This window comes from Cervus elaphus, chromosome 4 (assembly GCF_910594005.1).
Source record: "Cervus elaphus chromosome 4, mCerEla1.1, whole genome shotgun sequence".
Classification (NCBI taxonomy): domain Eukaryota; kingdom Metazoa; phylum Chordata; class Mammalia; order Artiodactyla; family Cervidae; genus Cervus; species Cervus elaphus.
This window is the reverse complement of record NC_057818.1, coordinates 15,316,932-15,334,763: the sequence shown is the minus strand read 5'-3', so window position 1 is coordinate 15,334,763 and position 17,832 is coordinate 15,316,932. Positions and strand designations below refer to the sequence as shown.

General features: G+C 64.8%; 1 protein-coding gene across 3 annotated transcripts in view; it reads right to left on the bottom strand.

Annotated features, from left to right (window-relative positions):
* ZFPM1 (zinc finger protein, FOG family member 1) overlaps window positions 1-17,832 on the bottom strand; it is a 65,588-nt gene that overhangs the window by 22,194 nt on the left and 25,562 nt on the right. For all 3 annotated transcript variants that reach the window (XM_043898267.1, XM_043898268.1, XM_043898266.1), the window contains 2 exons: window positions 14,623-14,733; window positions 12,021-12,149 (listed from right to left, as the gene is read on the bottom strand). In XM_043898267.1, coding sequence (XP_043754202.1) covers window positions 12,021-12,149; window positions 14,623-14,719 — 226 coding nt within the window. In that variant the 5' untranslated portion in view covers window positions 14,720-14,733. The remainder of the gene's footprint in view (window positions 1-12,020; window positions 12,150-14,622; window positions 14,734-17,832) is intronic.

Below are 17,832 nucleotides of genomic sequence, written 5' to 3'. Positions count from 1 at the left end.
GCCACCCTATCCCACACCCACTCTGGGGGCCGAGCTCCATCAGATCTCCGCTGTGTAGTTCACGTTACCAAGAGCCTGACTCTGGAGCTGTGGCGGTGACCAAGACGATGCCCGATTCACTGACAGGGAAGTCAGACGAGAGGACTGCTGGGAGCTGCCCCAGTGGCGCACTGCCGCTCGTGGGTCTCCCATTGGTCTGCCAGCCTGGTGCCCTCTGCCAGCATCCCTGAGTTCCAGGCTGGGCAGAGGCTGAGCCTCCCTGGAATGGGGTGGCCTTCTCATTCCAGGCCAGAGGTTTTCAAAGGGCTTTGAGCCCAGAAGCTCCTTCCCAAGAAGCTGTCCACAGTCCCTGCACTCACAGTGGCCAGCGGTGGGGGCAGGGCTGGAGCTCAGACTCAGAGGACCCCTCTCAAGCCCCTCCCTTGGGGTGGGGCACACCTGCCCCCACGGTGGCTGTGCCTCATGGGGCCCGCCTAATGCGGGGTGGAGCCGGCAGGCAGGCAGGTTCCCTGGAGCTGACGGCAGAGGGGGCTGGTGGGGGCGGCACGGAGGCCCGTCCATTGTGGGCTGGTGGTGCCAGGCACCGCAGGGCCTAGGCCAGGAAGGGCCCTTCAGGAGGCAGGACCCTGGACACCCTGGCTGGGGGCCTCTGTTCCCAAGTCCCCTCATGCATGCAGTGGGGGTGCCTCCACCAGCTCACTGTGCCCTGAGCTGCCTCCAGGGCCGAGGGGCCCACGTGTGCGTTCAGTGGCTCTCAGTCTCTCCCTAGAATGTACTCCTTGGGCAGGGGGCACTGGCCGCTGGCTGTGCTGAGAGCGCCTGGGTGCAGCCCACCCTGCGGGCATCTGTCTGCAGGATGGTGGCAGGGGGGTGGACCTGGGGCTGAGGACCCGGGCCCTGCTGACGAGCCACAGGCCTGGGAGAAGGGGCAGCTGGTCGTGTAGGGCGGGGGTGGGGTATGTCCCCCAGCCCGCCTGTACCTGCCCTGGTACCCCAGATGCATGGAGGCTCAGAGCCGCCCCTGAGGCTCCTGCTTCCCATCTGTGAAGAGCTGGCACGCAGGATGGGCGAGGAGGGGGGCACGCTGGCCCCTGGGCCTGGAGTCCACTGTGGACTGGCCCCACCCGCCAGCGGGTGACGCCAGCCCCCAGGCGCTGAGCCCCTGCCCCCCCGCCCCTGCCAGCTGGTGCTGTGAACTTCTCTTCCTATCGCTGGGACATCACTGGGATTATTGATTTTTTGACACAGAACAACAGCCTATCTCTATCGGGCTGAACCCTGGCCCCGGCTAATGGCAGACTGGGACTGCCTGGGGAGAGCCAGCAGTGCAGGGTGGGGCCGGCCCCACACCAGGGTTCCGACGGACCACCCTCGCCCACCGGCCCGCGGGGCCCCAGGGCCGCAAAGTTGGTGGCCGCGTGGTCTCTCCAGCCTTCTCGAAAAGCTTAGAAGAAAAAAAGAACTGTCCTGGTCTCCAGGCCTCAGCCTTCCCACCTGCAGAGTGGGCAGAGGGCCCCAGCAGCTCCAGGCCCTGGGACTCTGATCTCGGGAGAGACCCTGTGGCCTGAGAAACCGGGTGGGAGGGGGTCCCTGGCTCTCCTCAGCCCTGCCTGGTCCTGGAGGGGTGGGCTGGAAGCAGGACCTGTGATAAGGTAAGGAAAATACCTCCTGTGCAAACAGCTTATCAGGCTCCTATCAGCCTGGGCGTCCTGGCCTCGGCCCTGTTTTCCAGGGGCCAACGCCACCAAGGGCCTTTCCTTCCGGCCGGCTTCCAGCTCACCACCTCTCAGTCGGCCCAGCTGGCCCCGCTGCCCCGTGCCTTGGTCCCACCCATCTGCCCCTCGGGCCCTGTCTCTCTACTGTGAATGGGCAGGAGAGGTGGGCATGAAGGCAGCTGAGGCTCTGGGCCCAGGCTGGGTGGTTGAGAGGGTAAAGGGAGGGTGCCCATCCCAGCCTGGCAGGGGCCCACTCCGGCCCTAAGGGCAGTGGTGGGCACTGAGGTTGGCCAACACCATCGAGGAAGTTGCCACACTACCCCACCCCGCAGGGCCAGCCCCTAGGGAGTAAGAATCTCCCTTGGGAGAAGCACTAGCAGACCCTGTGTGAACACCCTTGGGCTACTCCGCCCATGGAGGAGGCTGAGCCTGGGGAGGGCTGTGTCACCCAAGGCCCCAGGGCTCTGGGGCACAGGCCCGGGGCCCCTGAGGATGACCCAGCATGAGGCCGGTCCCGAGAACTGTAAGCCCTTCTCAGGAGCCGTGCGGACCTGCAGATGCCTGCACCCAGGACGTGGATGACTCAGTCCTCAAGCTACCACGTGCCCTGGGGGTGGCGATTCTCTGCGTTCACAGAGGCGGAGACCAAGGGTCAGAGGGGATCTGGCCACACAGCGCGGTGGTGACGGAGTTCAAGCCCAGACTCTGATTCCTGTCGAGCGCTCTGTTCTTCCTGCCCGTGTGTTGGGGGTGGGCGGATGGGGTGGGGCAGGGTGGGGAAGGGGCAAGGAAGAAGCGGCTAGAGGACAGAAGGCCCTGCTTCCTGCACACAGCGGGCCCCGGCCGGCCCCAGCTCCAGACACAGCGCCCTTCCCCGAGCCTCTGCCCAGGAGCCTCCAGGGCGCCCCCGCTGACCCTCCACAGAGCACGCGTGTCTGCACCCCACAGCTGGGCTCCACCGGGTCTCTGCCTCGGGACCTGCACCCCTCTCATCTGCTGAGGTGATGGCTCCTGCCCTCTCTGCCAGGTCCCGGGCCCGCAGGGGAGGCAGAAAGGCCTGGGCCCGGGGAGGCAGCGGTGGCAGGAGGCGCACTCACAGCACGGCAGGGCGTCTGTGCGCAATCTGTTTCTTTGGGAATCATTTCTCCCCTTTCATGTGGACATTTTGCAGAGCAGCAGAAATAAAAACATTGATGGCTTACTATCTTCTGCACGCGGCGATGACTATCCACACCACCACACCACCCTACGCCTGTCTGCGTTTGAGATTATTTTTTCTGGGGTAAATTCCTAGAAGTTGAACTGCTGAGTCAAGGCAGGGGCATCTGGGCGCCCTGAGGGGCTCAGGAGGCTCTGGCCTGAGCACCTGGACCTGTGTGAGCACTTGCGGGGCTGCGGTGGCCAACTTGGCACCCACTGCACCCAGCAGCTCCCAGCCCCATGGAGACCACAGCGGACCTGGGACCTGGGCTGGCTGACTAGATGCCAGGGCCACCTAGCGGAGGGGCTGTGTGTGTGGGGATGGGGATGGGGTCAGGGAGGGGTGGACACAGAGCCTCTGTCTGGAAGGGGAGGGGTGGCCAAGGCAGCAGGACCCCTCCCCCCCACACACAATATGCCCTGATAACATCGCTCATTTCAGGCCCCGCTCGGCCCCTTCGGGCAGGATATGACCAGCCCTCGAGCCGATGGCAGCCCCTTTGTCCCATCTCCAGGCACCGATCTTATCGGTCGCGTCCACTGCCGTAGTAATGGAAACACGCGGTGAGGAAATAAGAAGTTAGCGCACAGACAGAGCACTAACAATAAATAAATAAATAAGGAGCCCAGCGTCGGGTGGGAGGGGCTCAGGGACACTGTTAGATCGGGAAGGCCAGGGGCGGCTCCCCTCCTGGTCTGGCCAACCCTCTGCAGTTCGCCTTCCTCACCTGTCAGATGGGCCGGCCAGAGTTGCCCGCTCCCTGGGTTGCAGGGAGATCCCGAGACAGGCAGAGTCAGGCGTGAGGGCGTGAGGGTGGCCCTGCCCCGGTCTCCCTCCGCCCCCAGGGCCCTGAGCCCCAGGCCGCCCCAAGGTGTCCCCCGTGAGGGCTTGGAGGGGGCCCCACAGCACACACACCGCTCTGCCATCCCGCCCACCGTCCTCAGCCCTCCTGGCTCTTCCAGATGGCCCGAGTGTCCGGGCTCCTGTCCCATAGACGCGCGGCCCAGGTGCCAAGCCATACACCCCAGTAGGAGTGGGACGGCAAGAAGTCAGTCTGTCCTGATGCCCGTGGTCAGTGGGCTCCCCCAGCCGGGAGTAGCTGGATGGTCACCGGTGCTGGTGGCAGTAACCGCGGCCACTCAGGTCCCTCACCAGCGAAGGCACGGATGATAGTGACAGCCGGCGAGGCCCTGACCTCCTGCTGTGAAGCTGGCCTGGCGTCCTGTGTGTGGCCTGCGCATTCCACAGGAGGTGGGGGGTGGGGGGTGGGGGGTGGGAGGGGAGGCGAGCTGAGGCGTCCCAGGCCACGGTGGGCCCAGGAGGATGAGGAAGCATGCTTCCGGGAGGGGCCGCCCTCTCCAGGGGCTCCAGCCGGGGCCAGGTGGCCCTGCAGCCCTGATGTCTGGAGGCCCTGGCGGGACAGGCGGACGCTCAGACGCCCGGCCTCGGGGTTGGGGGCAGCCAGGGCAGGAAGCCGGCGGGAGGGCGGAGGAGGAAGCCGGCTCGATTAGCACCCGCGGCAGAGATAGGCGGCCCAGCCGCAGATAGCCACTCCCGGAAGGCGGTGAGGTCAGTGGCCAGGCCTGGGCCCCCACCCGCCGCTGGGAGAGGGGGATCTGGGCCTGGTCACGCTCCCTGCAGGGCACCCCGTGCCCCCTCCATCTCTGCCGGCACAGGGTCCACAGCCGCCCACCAAAGGGCCCGGAGAACCCTGTGGGGCTGGGCCGGGAGGCGGGACTGCAGGGCCCAGCCCGGGTCCCCCCCGAATCTCTCTGGGCTTCATTGTCCTCGCCTGAAACACGGGAGCACGGTGCCTGCCACCACATTTCAGTGTCAGCCTTTCCATGGGTCTCTCGTGTCCACACCGGAGCCCCTATAGTCCACTTGCCACAAGGCTGCCGGGCTGGCCCGTGTGGTCTCCCCGCCGGGCCCGCACCAGCCGCACAGGTGGGCCGGCTCCCTGCCGCGGACCTCCTGGTGCAGATCCCCGAGGGCAAGAGGCACGTACCCCTCACCATGCGTGCCCCTTCTCGGTCACCTTCTCTGCTTAGCTTCTGGGCCCCTGCTGACCGCTCTCCGCATAGTCCGTGGCCCTGGGAGGGCCGGGGCTCCCCCAGGGTCCGTGACAAAGACTGGCACACAGTAGGTGCTCAATGAATGAAAATGGAAGTTAGTGAGTGGACAGGCTGTGTGGCGGGCAAGTCCAGTGGGATGATGGGCAAGTCTTGCTAAAGAGCGGCCCATGGATTGCCAGCCCTGCTCATGGGTCCTGGCCCCCTGAGTGACCCGAGGCCCGGGCCTTTGTCGGGGCGGAGGTTGAAGTCAGAATGGGGCCGAAGGGCGGCTTCCACTAGCTGGGCTGAAGCATCACGTCTGGGGGTGGTGGGCCATGGCCTCAGCCCCCACTAAGGGTGGAGGGGGTGCAGGCCCTCTGCTCAGGGCCCTCCTGGGGTGTTGTGTGTGGCCTGGCACCTGGGCCTCTGGTGCCCACCGGGCGGCACACGACGCGGCATCCACGTGGGCCAGGCCAGCCAGAAGGAGGGACCTCAGGCTGATGGCCCTAGCTCAGCCTTGGCTCTGGGGCTCTCCCACAGGGCCCTGCTCAGGGGACGGCAGCGCTGAGCTGTGCTGCTGGACGCTGGCTGGGGGTTCAGGCCACTCCCCTAGCCTGGGGACTGATGCCCTAGGGAAGGGCTTGAGAGGGAGCCAAGGAGGAACTCAAGGGGGCCCGTCAGAGTCACAGCCAGCCAAAGCCTGTGACCCTGAACCCCATTTCCATGAAAACCACCTACAGAGTGGGATCCGCCTGCTTTCTGAGACCGTCCTGGTCAGCAGTCCCCAGACGGCAGCCAGCTCCCCTCACTTTTCTGGTCTTTGCTCAAACGCGGCTCAGGCCGCCCCTCAGTTCATTCCAGAGCCTCACCCTCTTAACACCCCTGGACATGTGATGCTTTTACTTATTATTTAGTCTCTGTCTCCCTGATCGAAACAACAGTCCCCTGGGGGGCCGGGATGATGCTGGCACTGAGTAAGTGCAGGAAGCACAGGGGTTTGTTGAGTGAATAAACAACCCCCTTCTCTGGCCCACTCCTGGACTGCAGACCCCCACTACTTGCTTCTAACGGCCCGCATCACCGGAGACACACCTCCCCTTTCCAGCTGGCGGTACGTAGTAACCACCTGGCAAGGATGGCGGCTCCAAAAACCAACGACCCCCTCCTCGGTGCGCCCCCTCCCCACTGCTCCAGTCCTGGTCCACTCAGCTGCGAAGGGGGTCAGGATGGGTGGAGGGCCCTCTGGACGGGGGTAGGGGGGCGGTCTCAGGGAACACATCTCTCTGGGGACATCTGGCGTGGAACACGGAGAGAAGGTGGCTCCTGGCGCTCCTGGCTCTGGTCTCTGAGCTGACCCCAGGCTGACCCCCACCGCCCGCCGTTGCTCCCTCCTGTGCCCCTCCCCCCCCCGCTAATCTAAGATAAATGGGCCTATTGGGCCGCAACGCCAGGCCCAGTGATAACACAAAATAGCTGAAATGATTTTTCCCACCCACACATGCCGAGCGGGCGGGAGGGGCCGTGTGGCCAGGCCGTATCAGCCCATCTCCCCGCTGTCCATCAGGACGGGCCGTCCTGCCTCAGCCGCCTGCCCACCGCCGCCGCCCGATAACAAACCTTGAGGTCTGCAGAGAAACTCCAGGCGGCAAGATTAGTCCACTGAGTGCACCCAGACGGCTAGCCCGACCCCCTTGCGCATGCTCCTGGGCGAGCATGCCAGACCTCCGGCAGACCCCGGGACCCTGCACAGAGAAGAAGCTGCTCCGGGGCCCAAGTGGAAAACAGCAGCCGTCATACCCGCCCCCTGCTCCCAGAGGTGGTGTCCACTAGCCCACTCTCCAGGCAGCGGCCAACCAAACACCCTGCTTCACGCCCACCCCATGTTACAGCCAAGACGGTGGAGGCATCTCACTACAGTCCATGGCCTTGAGCCCAAACCCTGACCCATCTGTGGCCTGTCCTGTCTCTCCCCAACCCTGCTCCAGCTGCGCCCATGCTGTTCAAACCTCAGGGCATTTGCATGTGCCCGCTCCTCACTGAACACCCTTGCCCCACTCCAATGTATTCTTTAGGCTGCACCTTGGGGGTGGGGTACACCTATGGTGCTGTCGTGGCCTGACAAGCTGGCTGTCCCCTCTGCTGACCTGCAGTGCAGTGGGGACGTGGCCAGCCTTCCCATCTTGGCCTCAAGGGCCTGGGATGAAGCTGAGAACCAAGAAGGTGACACCTCATGTTTGGTCATCTGAATTTTGTCTTGTAAACACAGGTCACCAGGAAAGAGTTCCAGGCCCCGATACACTTACAGGTGAAGGGACCCTGTTCCTGGGGCTCTGACCACACTGTCAGGTCACGGGCCTGGCCATCTGTGGAGCCCAGGCCATGCTCAGGGCCACTTGACTAGCCACCAGAGCTGGTGGGGAGCCCTGGGGTCCCCTAGGTTCACTCCTTCACTCCCCAGCTGCTCACTGCCCCTGAGGTGGACAGCCCTGCACTCAGGGGTGTCTGGACCATGCTGCCTCCTGGGCAGGCACGCAGAGAACTGGATGGGAAGTGCTCATGTGGTCTGCCCCAGGCAAGTCCCTGGGGGGAGGGGACCCCCACGAGGTCTGGCTGCAGAGGCTCTCGGGTCCCTGGGGGCCCAAACCCAGCACAGCCCCCACTCACTGCCCTCTGTTTCTCATGCCCCGGCCAGGAGGCTGAGGTCACGCCAACCGCCACTGCAACGGGGGCCATGAGGCGGGTGATAGGGCCAGGACCCTCCACAGTTGAAGGGGACCCTCAGGGCTCGCAGCCCTCCCTGGGGCTGCCTGTGTACCCACCCCTCTGCTTTTCCTGCACGTTAACTGGGGAGGCAAAGGGGGAGCCCATCACTGGGGCCGCGGAGCAGAGGTAGGGCAGGGCCATCACAGATGCGAGGTGGGGATTTCAGATTATAGCTCCCAGCCATCTGCATATCGGAACTCTAAACAGCCAGCCCCTTGCACAAACAAGGTCATTTCAAAGATAAAAACACCCTGCCGTCCACCCCTCTCCTCTACCCTCTCACTCGGGCTGGTGGCTCAACGGGAGATGAGGACAGTACCAGGCAGGGCAGCCCTGTGCCCAACACCCCCTCCCCACTGTGGACTGCAGCCGCCCCACAGACTCATGGCCGGGGTGGGTCCCCTGCTCTGCTCTCATTCACTTTCCCAGTGGCAGCCCCAGGGACCCCCTCTCTTGGGACCAGACGCTCCCCCCAGCACCCGGCTCAGCTCCCTGGGGTCCTGGCGTGGGCTGTGCTCTGGTGGGCACTCTCCTCTCCCACATCCACGCGGAACTGCTGACCTCAGTGTTGGGGTCACTTTTCTGGCGAGGACCCTCCCCTCCCAGACAGTCCACGGGGCTGGTGGTGTTTGGGCTCCATGAGGATGGGGGTGCCCCTGCCCAGCTGGTATGGCCTCCGTACCAGCCTCACCCCCAGGGCTGCTGCCCCTGCCGCTCGGAGGAGGGGAGCGACCTCTCTGCAGACCCAGCCAGGACCCCGGGCTCCTGACGGTCAGCAGGGACCCCTGGCCAAGGTGCCCGTTACCAGCAGGGGCCCCTCCCTGCTGCGTGGTCTCACACAGTGGCTTCTCCCCCAGACCCTCCCTGGCCCAGAGGGGCCTGGGCCGTCCTGGCAGACTGCTGGCACTGAGTGGGGAGCTGGCTCTGCTCTGCGTGCTTATAAAGGCAAGGAAACCAAGCCCAGAGAAGTCAGGCAAGCTGCCCCAGTCATTCAGCAAAGCTGGCCCCAGGCCTGGGCAGGCAGCTTCCGGCCTCTCAGAACAGCCGGGTCTGGATGGGGTTCCTGCTTGAAGCAGTCGCACTTGAGAACTAGCCGCCGGCAGCTGACGACGCTCTTGACGTCTGAAGTGAAGTGACATCCTGAGTGCCTCCCCACCTGTTTCTGGAACTCTGGGGTCGTGGTGGGGTGCGGGGGTGGGGGGCAGTTGGCATGGGGGCAGTAACGAGGCTGGAGCTGACAGGCCCCTCAAACACCCTATGGCCCAGATTTCACCGTGTGTGTGGCGCGCATCCAGGGCCCCCGGGGAGGAGGAGCTGGAAGGCCTCCCTTCTGCCTGGGGTGGAGGTATCTCCTGGGGTCTCTGCTCAGGGCCTGGACCCCTGCAGGAAGGGCAGCTGCACCAGACCCACGCGTGGCTGAACAGAGGCGTGTGGCCCAGCCTCTCTGCCGGGTCGACTCACATGCCCTGGGACCTTGCGGTCTCAGCACCCCCTGGCATGGGTCTGACCCAGGAGCTGTCCTGGCCAGCAGAAGACAGTAGCGAGGAAGGCGAGGGGTGGGGGGCCACCCCCTGCCAGGGCCGTACCAGATGTGTGTGAGCCCTGGGCCTCACACGGGAAACTGAGGCTCAGTGGCCCCCCAGAGCCAGGCAGGACAGGGTGCACGTGGTCCCGGCTGGCGCCTCCATCCCAGAAGGAAAGGTAGCCCCCCACCACCATCCCTGGCCTGACAAGCCAGGTCCCCAGGGTGGCAGTCCTCACGTGGGATGGGGCAGGAGGAACTGGATTTCAAGAGATCCTCAGTTGGGGAAGGGGTCAGAGGGACCGTGCGGGAGGGGCCAGGGAACCACCAGGGCACCAGGACCTGGCGAAGGCTTGGCTGCACACCCCTTTCCCTTGGTTGGCCGGTCCCTGGGCCGGGCGCTGCCCCTGGGGACGCTGATCCAGCCGGCCCCGGCAAGGCCTGCCTCCCATCACCAGTGGGGCGGTCCCTACAAGATAAGAGCCCACGGGGCCTCTCTGGCTTCCCGGCCAGGCGATAAGTGTGGCCTGTTTGGGGTCTGATAGAGGACGGCCACCACGGCGGTTGGCCAGCGACCGCTTATCGGCCCATCGCTGCCCACTACACAGAAATTCCTATCTGTGGGGACTGACAGGGAGCCCCCCCATGGCCCCCCGAAGATGCAAATAGCGCAGGAAGCTCCCGAGTGCACCCACCCAAGCCACGGCCCCCACAGCCACCCTGAGGCCAGGCCCTGATCTCCAGGGGCCTCTGCCTTCCTGTCTGTAGAACATGGATGCGGATGCTAAGAAGGCCGCATGGTGGGCAGGGGCCAACGCAGGACAGCTGGGCCGGCGTCCACACATGCACAGCCAGAGCTCCAGGGCTGGAGTCTGGTGTGTTGCCTCTGGGCGGTGACGTGGACCAGCCCCAGGGCTGCTCTGTGCCTGCCTCAGGGGCTGGTGTGAGGACAGCCCAGCCCCTTTGTCACTGCAGTCACGCTCCAGACTGCAGTCTCAGCCCCCGCCTGCAAAGGATCCAATCCTTGGACTGGTGGTGGTCCCTGGACCACCCTGGAGTGTGGGAGCCATGGGGCCAAAGCAGGGCTGACTTGGAGTCTTTAGGTGCCTTGCTGTTACCTCATCCTAGACCCAAGGAAAATGGGGCAGCAGAGTCGGCCCCAGCCCCACGGCTCTGTCCCCTGTGTGTGGAGAGGCCTGGCCCTGCAGGGGGGTGTCCAGCTCAGCCATCCCCGACCGGTGGTTCGGGCTGCATAGACACGTGGCCTGAGGCCTGTCCCTGGCCAGGTGCTCCGTGCGCTGTGGGCACAGCTGGCCAGGGCTCCCGGGGCCCCTCCCTGCCTGTCACTGGGTCACCAGGGTGACGTGGGGACAGCCGAGGAGTCCTGACCGCAGCAGAGGGGCTGTGCTAACGCCCCTTCCCGTCCTGGGCTAGCACGGGGGCCCAGCCTGTCTGACCCAGGGTGCTCCACGGCCCACCCACGCTCTCAGTGGACTGACTCGCCCCTGGCCTTGAGTCTGTGGTCGTGGTCCCCATCCTGGTTGTGACCAATGGCCAACCCTGCCCTCTCTGGGCCTCAGACGTGCACATACAGCAGAAAGAGGTGTGTGAAGACAGCAGGGAGCCCGGAAAACACATAAGCCCTCATCTCTTTGGTGTCCTGCAGACACCACTAATCAATCCAGCACTGTCTCATTGGCACCTCGGGATCACAACGAGGTTCACAGGGCTACTAGAACTGAACGGCAGGAGAGCATCTCTAACACCCCTGGGAGACCACGGGGGTCCTCTCTGCCCGGGTGAGGTCATCCCGGCCCCCACAAGCTGAGGCCCTAGCTGCACGTCCCCTGCGACCTCCCTCCCCGCGCTGCTAGCCGCACTAGTGTCCCAGTTCCCCAGGAGCCTGTCTGTTCAGAGCTGACGTCCGGCACACAGCAGGTGCTCAGTACGTGCTTGCTATGTGGCCACGCACCTGGCCCGGGAGTGCGGCCTCCATCCAGGCCCTGTGTTCACCAGGGCCACGCCCGCCCGCCCTCACCTAGCGGCCCCCACGCAGGGCCCAGACGGCCAGCCGCACTGTGCCGGGTGAGCCCATCAGCTCCGATTAGGAATCGCAGGAACAGGCGATGGGCCCAGCCCGCCTGCGACTCAAGCCGGTGGAAATGGGGCGCCTCGGGGAGAGCCTAGTGGGCCCCGAGCTCACAGTTCCAGCTACAAATGGGGTGGGGCGGGGCAGTGCTGGGAGGCACAGAACCGCTTCAAAGACACGCCCTTCGTCCAGGAACCCCCGGGGGCTGGAGCCGCCTCCAGTCTCCTGTCCCTCCCACCCCCCGAGGCCAGAGCCCCTTCCTGGCTGGCGAGGGCCTGGCACGCGGGCAGTTCCAGATCCACACCCCTGCCACCCTGCCTTGGCCCTGCTGCTCCCGCCTGGCGGATGCCCTTCCCGTCTTACGGCTACTCCGCTGTCCCAGCCAGACCACACCCTGCCTCCAAGGAACCCTCAGAGGCCCGTCCACTGCGCGGGCCTGGTTTAGCTCTGAGCATCGGCACAGCTAGGTGCCCCCTCCAGGGAACCTGTGGACCCACAGGCCGGCTGGACTTTGGAACAGCCGCCAGGCTTGGGCCCAACAGCTCATCACCCACCTCCTGGCCACCGCGCCCCACCCCACGCCGTCAGCTGGCCGGTTCTCAGGACCCCCCACTGGCTGGGCCCCAGGGCCGCCCTGTGAGGTGACGCTGCCGGACCCGGCTGCAGGCACACTTACCTGGCCCGCTCCAGGGGCTGCTGGCTGCCTCCTCCTCCGGCCTCATCTCTGGCTCCCGATGCTCCGGCTCCTCAGGGCCTCCTGGGGACGTGGGGGCTGGCGGCAGCGGAGGGGGTGGAGGATTAGCGTCTGCAAAAAGGAAGACCAGTAGGTTCCCTGGAGCCTCAGGACACCGAGGTGTCTGTCCACCCCGGCCCGCGGCCGAGAGGGATACTGAAGCCAGGTGGGTGAGCATGTGGCTGCAGTGGCCCCCTCACCCAGGCTTCTTCAAACTGGGGTGCGATCAGACATCTCAGTTTTGCCCCCCCGGCCTTAAAAAAAACCCTCAGCCCCTCATTAACTGCAGCAGTGATAGGTGCCCTCCCCACTGCTGTTAATAATTAGAGTGTGGATGGCCTCTCGGCACGCCCAGGCCAGCGGGCACACGCGCAGCCCGGCTCCCGGTCTCCTCGCTGGCAGCTGGGGGCCCCTCCGCCAAGCCCCGCACCCAATTCCAGCCCAAAGGGCATATTTGCCTTCCCTGCTGGACCGATAACCACTGCGGCCCCCAATCAATGAGGTCCCATAAAAGCCCCCCCTTGGTGACGTCACGCACCAGGCAGATTATTAATACTGTGATAAGGGCTGTGATTAACATCGAATAAATCAATCACACGGTATAAAAGTCCTATTATTTTTGGCTATAAATCAACGCGGCTGGCATCTGAGCTCCAGCCACTGCGCGGGAGCCACGCTGGGCCTGCCCGACAGGCAGACATTGCTCCTGCCGCCTTATCGCGCCCATCAGCGCGTTATCACTGCAGTCTGTGCCAGGTGCAACCCCGACTGTTTTTTCCAGCTCCTCCCCGGGCCCGCCCCCACTCCATGCAGCCCAGCTCCCAGATCAGATAAGGGACCCGGCTCCCAGGGGCAAAGTCCACCAGGAACCAGCCACTGGCCCTCTGGAGAGCGAGGCCCCCGTGAGCTCGCAGCACCTGATGGTGATGGGGGTGGTGGTGAGGGCTCCCCGCCACGCCCTGGGCCACTGAGGGGCTCAGGCCCAGTTACAGATGTGGAAACCAAGGCTCAGAGAGGGCTGAGGCTGGGGCCAGGCTGGGGTGGGCGGGGCGGGTGCTGGCTGCAGTGCTAAGTGACTGATGGAGATGATGAAGGCAGAGACAGAAACAGCCATGAACAAGAGTGTCAGAGTCCAGGCCTGTGCCCCTCTGCTCTGCGCTCTGCTCAGGGGAGCTCAAGATGATGGGAGCCCTGGCCCTGGGCTCGAGTCCTGCTGGCCTGGCCTCACTGCAGGGGCCGGGACCCTGACGGGCTGCGTTGGGGAAGGGCACACAGGCTGCAGGTCTCAGAGGATGGGGCCTGTTGGGGGCCTGTGGTTATCCCTGGGAGACTCTGACACTGGCACCTTAGGGGGGTGGGGGGTCCATAGTGAGAAGCCCCTTCACCTTCTGTCTGGAATCTCTGCCCCTCAGTCCCAGCCCTGCTGGGCTGTCCTGCTGTCCTTCTGTGTCCCACCCCAGGGCCTTTGCACGGGCAGCTCCACACATCCTGCAGGTCTGCTCACACCTGCCCCCACCCATCTGGCCTTCACTCCGGGTCACAGCACCACTCAGTCCTGTGACTGCCTCCCCATCACACTATGGCCTGGGGGTGACTCTGCCTCTGTGCACCAGGCTTCGTGGCACAGAGCAGGGGTGGGAGTGAGGTTTCCACCCACGGCCAGCAGGGCAGAGGGGGGCGGGGTGAGGTGAGCAGGACTCAGAGCCCACCCCCAAACCTTCTACTGACTGCCCCCCAGTCTCAGGCCCCTCTTCTGGAAAACAGGGGTGAGGGCACTGACCTCCCCCAGGGCCTCCGTCTCAGGGAGGCCCCTCCTCCTCGGGGTCTCTGGGGCAATCTGAGGATGTGGCTGGCCCGAGAGGCTGGTCCAGCTTTGAGGTCCTTCCAGGGACCTGGCCAGAGGAGACTCCTTGGTGTCAGTTAATCCACCCCTGGGTGTGTGTGGGAATCTCTCCTCCCAAGTCCTGTCCTCAGCTTCAGAAACACATCCCCAACCCCTGGGACGCTGCCACCAGGAGGGCCCAAGGAAAGGTTCCAGGTGCCCAGGGTGGGGTGGGGTGGTGAGGGTAGCCGGCAGAGAGCAGGGGAGTCCACCTGAATCCAGACCTAGGGTGGGATTCTGTTTGGGAGTTCACAGGCAGGGTGACCCCCGGCAAATCACTTAGCCTCTTGGGGCCTCATTCTCTCGTTTGTAAAGGGAGCCCATGTGCTGAGGCAAGCGTCTGTGTTTCACTGAGTCGGGGAGGTCACTTGGAGCCCACGTGACCCCAACTCAGCCTGGACTAGACCTGCCCCCTCTGGGCCTCGCTCTCCCCATCTGCGCCATGAAGGGCCCAGCTTTCTAGACCCCCATCCCCGACCCCCTCCACGCCTTCTCCTGGCCCTGCTGGGCACGGCCGGCCCGCAGGCACCTCTCAGCACAACGCCCATTTCACACATGTGGAAACTTGAGTCCTCGGCGGGCACCGGCTCATGTGAAGTGGCAAGGATGGGGGGCAGCCCAGGAGGCCGGGGCCAGGCCTGCGGGACCCACTGCCCAACTCACCTGGACTGGAAGGGCTTGCGGGCTCGGGCTCCAGCGCTGTGGCCTCCCGCTCTGGAAGGCTGGAGTCCGCGGCCTGGGCCTCTTCTTTGGCCTCCATATCTCCGAGGGAACCTGCGGACACAGCCCCAGAGGAGTCGTGAGGCGCTGCCCCCTCACAGTGCACCCACCACCGGCCCCCTGACCCTGTCAGAACTGGCGCAGCCCCGGGGGCCGGCGCAGCGGGAACCAGGCGGAGTCTCAGCCCCTATGCGGTCAGAGGCCTCAAGGGGGCGACCACGAGCAGGGCGTCCCCCCGGATGCGTGTACCCCGCCCCTGTACCCACCCCAAGCCCTGCACCGGTTCCCACACCTGGGGGTCACCCAGTCACCCGCTGCCCGGGCCTGCTCGCCGGGCCCCCCAAGGGAGACATCACCCCGGCCTCTGCGCAGTCGCCCCCATGCCTGGGCCCCCTCCTGCAGGAAGTCCCCACACTCAGGGTTCCGAAGTCCGGGGACGTGCCCCAGGGCCTGGCCCACAGGAGGAGCTCGTCAACCCGATTCAAGGGGCAATGGCCGATGAGGCACAGGTGGGCACGAAGGTGCCTGCAACCAGCCCATCATCTTCCCTCAGAGGCTCCTGCGGGGGGCGGGGGGGGGGGGGGCGGGCGGCGCCCTGCAGGGCTCTTCTGACAGCCGAGCAGGCAGCCTGACCCCAGACCACCTGAGCAACCTGCCGGGGGTCCCCACTGCAGGGTCCCCACCCTGCAGGCCAGGGTGGCAGAGTCAGGACGGTGCCTGTGCAGGGGGCACGAGACCGGTGGAGAGCAGCTGTCCCACCTCACCCGCCGCCAATCCCCCAGACCCTCACCCCGCCCCCTTCCCAGCTCCTCCTTGGGACACCTGCCCCGCCCCTCCCCGCCCACTGCTCAGCTGCACCCCTGGATTCTAGCTCCAGGCCCCCATGGAGCTGTAAGGACAGGAGGTGGGCCGGCTGGCGCTCACCTCTCGTGGCCGTGGGGCTCAGACACAGAACCAGCCCTGGGGTGAACCCTCATGGCATGGCGCACTCTCCTCTGTGCGCCCACAAGGGAGGCTCCACGGCAGGCTGGGAGGGTCCGACTCGTGCCCCTGGGGTGAGTGGGTGGCCTGACCCTCTGTGACCTCCCCCGCCCGTGGGGTTGGCTGGAGCAAGCACTGCCGGTCGCCTTGCGGGGCGCAGCACACAGGCCTGGGGTCGGCCCATTTGCCGGCCTCTTTCTAGAGCCCGGGTGCTTCGGCAGCTTACTCAGAGTGGAGAGGGGGCCCCGAAGCTGTGGGCCCTCATGCAGATGGCAGGGACTTCCTGGCCTCAGTGGCCAGCTCCGGAGAAGGGGTGCGAAGCTCCTGCTTTCAGGGACTGCGGGGACCAGAGTCCTGGGGTTGGGCATTTGCCTCTCCCCATCCCACTCTCCCGCCCAGGTGGGCCTCAGCCACCCAGGGAGGCCCCAGCTCCTGGCGGCTCCATTTATGAAAGAACAAAGGCATCCGCTTGGCACAAAGCGTGACAGGAGCGTGAAGAAAGAGGCTGCCGGCCGCAGCAATTTATCCTAATGGCGCTAATTCATTCTAGCACAATTAATGCTCTGATAACACGGGAGACAATCGCCAACCAGCAAGTGGCTCCAGGCCCACAAGAGGGATGTGATGGGATGTGATGCTGTGAATCCTGCCCCACGAGGCCTTGGATCCTCTGCTGGAGCCTCCCTGCCGCTGTGACACCCCAGGGGCCACCTGGGCACCTGGGTCCCGGCTCCACCTGAGGGGGCAGGGGGGCAGGAAAGTTTCTCCACTGACCAGAGGGACACTGCTGCTTCTTGAAGCGCCCTGGGCCAGAAAAGACCCCGCTTATCCCTGAGGAACCCTTTCTGCCCAGACACCCCAGCAGCTGGGCCAGGCCAGCCCTCGGCCAGGCAGGCGGGGTCCTTGCTGTGTGACTTCAGGCAAGTCGCTCTACCTCTCTGCGCTCAGAAATCGTAATAGCTCCAACCCCGCATCATGAAGCCTGATTTCATCTGCATGGAGCCGTGATCAGGGCCTGACACACAGTAAGTGTGCAGGAAACACCAACATCACCAACATCAACATCACACCAACATTAACAGTTACTGACGCCCTGCACCCAGCAGGGCCTGGGAAACGGGGCCAGGGTGGGGAGGCGTACTGCTCCTATGGAGCTTCACGTGTCTTTGAGCCCTGCGCTCAGCATCTACAAACGTCTCCCCCTTAAGCCCTCCCTGGCCTCGTAACCCAGGGGTGGAGGACAGTGGGGAAGGTGTGAATGGGGAGCAGCAGCGGGAGGCAGGCCCGGATGTCAGGTGCAACGGGCAAGTGCCTGGGGGCCTCCCAACGCCCCAGAGTTGAGCCCCAGTCGTGGCCACTTTGCAGGTGAGTCAACAGAGGCCCTCGGCCAGAACCCCCCAACACTGCAACTTCCTGGCTGCTGCTCAGGCCTCTCCCGTGACCTGGGGTGAGGGTGACACCAGCCCCGTTGCCCGGAGGGGTGGACAGCGGGGTCCAAGGCCGAGCACCTGTCTGGAGGCATCCACGGGGGACAATGCTGGTCACCTGCACTGGGCACAGCCCCCGCTGCCCGGAGCCCCTCGGTTATCACGGCAAGCAGACACCCCGCGAGCCGATCTGTCTCCTACTCATTAAGCCGGACGCCGAAATGGAAATGAAAACATAATAGCTATTTGATTGGGGGTGAGATATTTTGCATATTGGCTTGGCGCTGATAGTGGAATTTCATCAACTCCCTTTTTTCATGCTTTAAAACTGAATTACTGAGACAGACTCTGTGTGGAGGAACGATCCCTGCTCCTTCCAAGTCCTGGGCTGCCTGGTCCTCCCAGCTTTGATGGTGAGACAGCTGGGGGTCCTTTTGAATGACTGCCCAGAAAAAAGCTGGAGCTGGCGGCTGAGGGGGACAAAAGCCCCCGAGGTGGCCCCAAGGGAGCTGGCGCAGAGTCGGGAAGTCCAGAGGCCCCGGGTGAACCCTGCCGGCCTCTGCAGACCGTGCTCACCCCCAAGGCCACTGGAAACATTAAGTGAAAGAATTGGGGCCAAGTCCGGCGGCCTCGCACCTGGACTCCATGCGTGACCCGGATGTGGGCCTTTCCCAAGACCCCCCACGCAGCTGCTGTGTTACACAGTCATTCACAGCTGTGGGGCGGTCCTCTGTGTCCCGAAAGC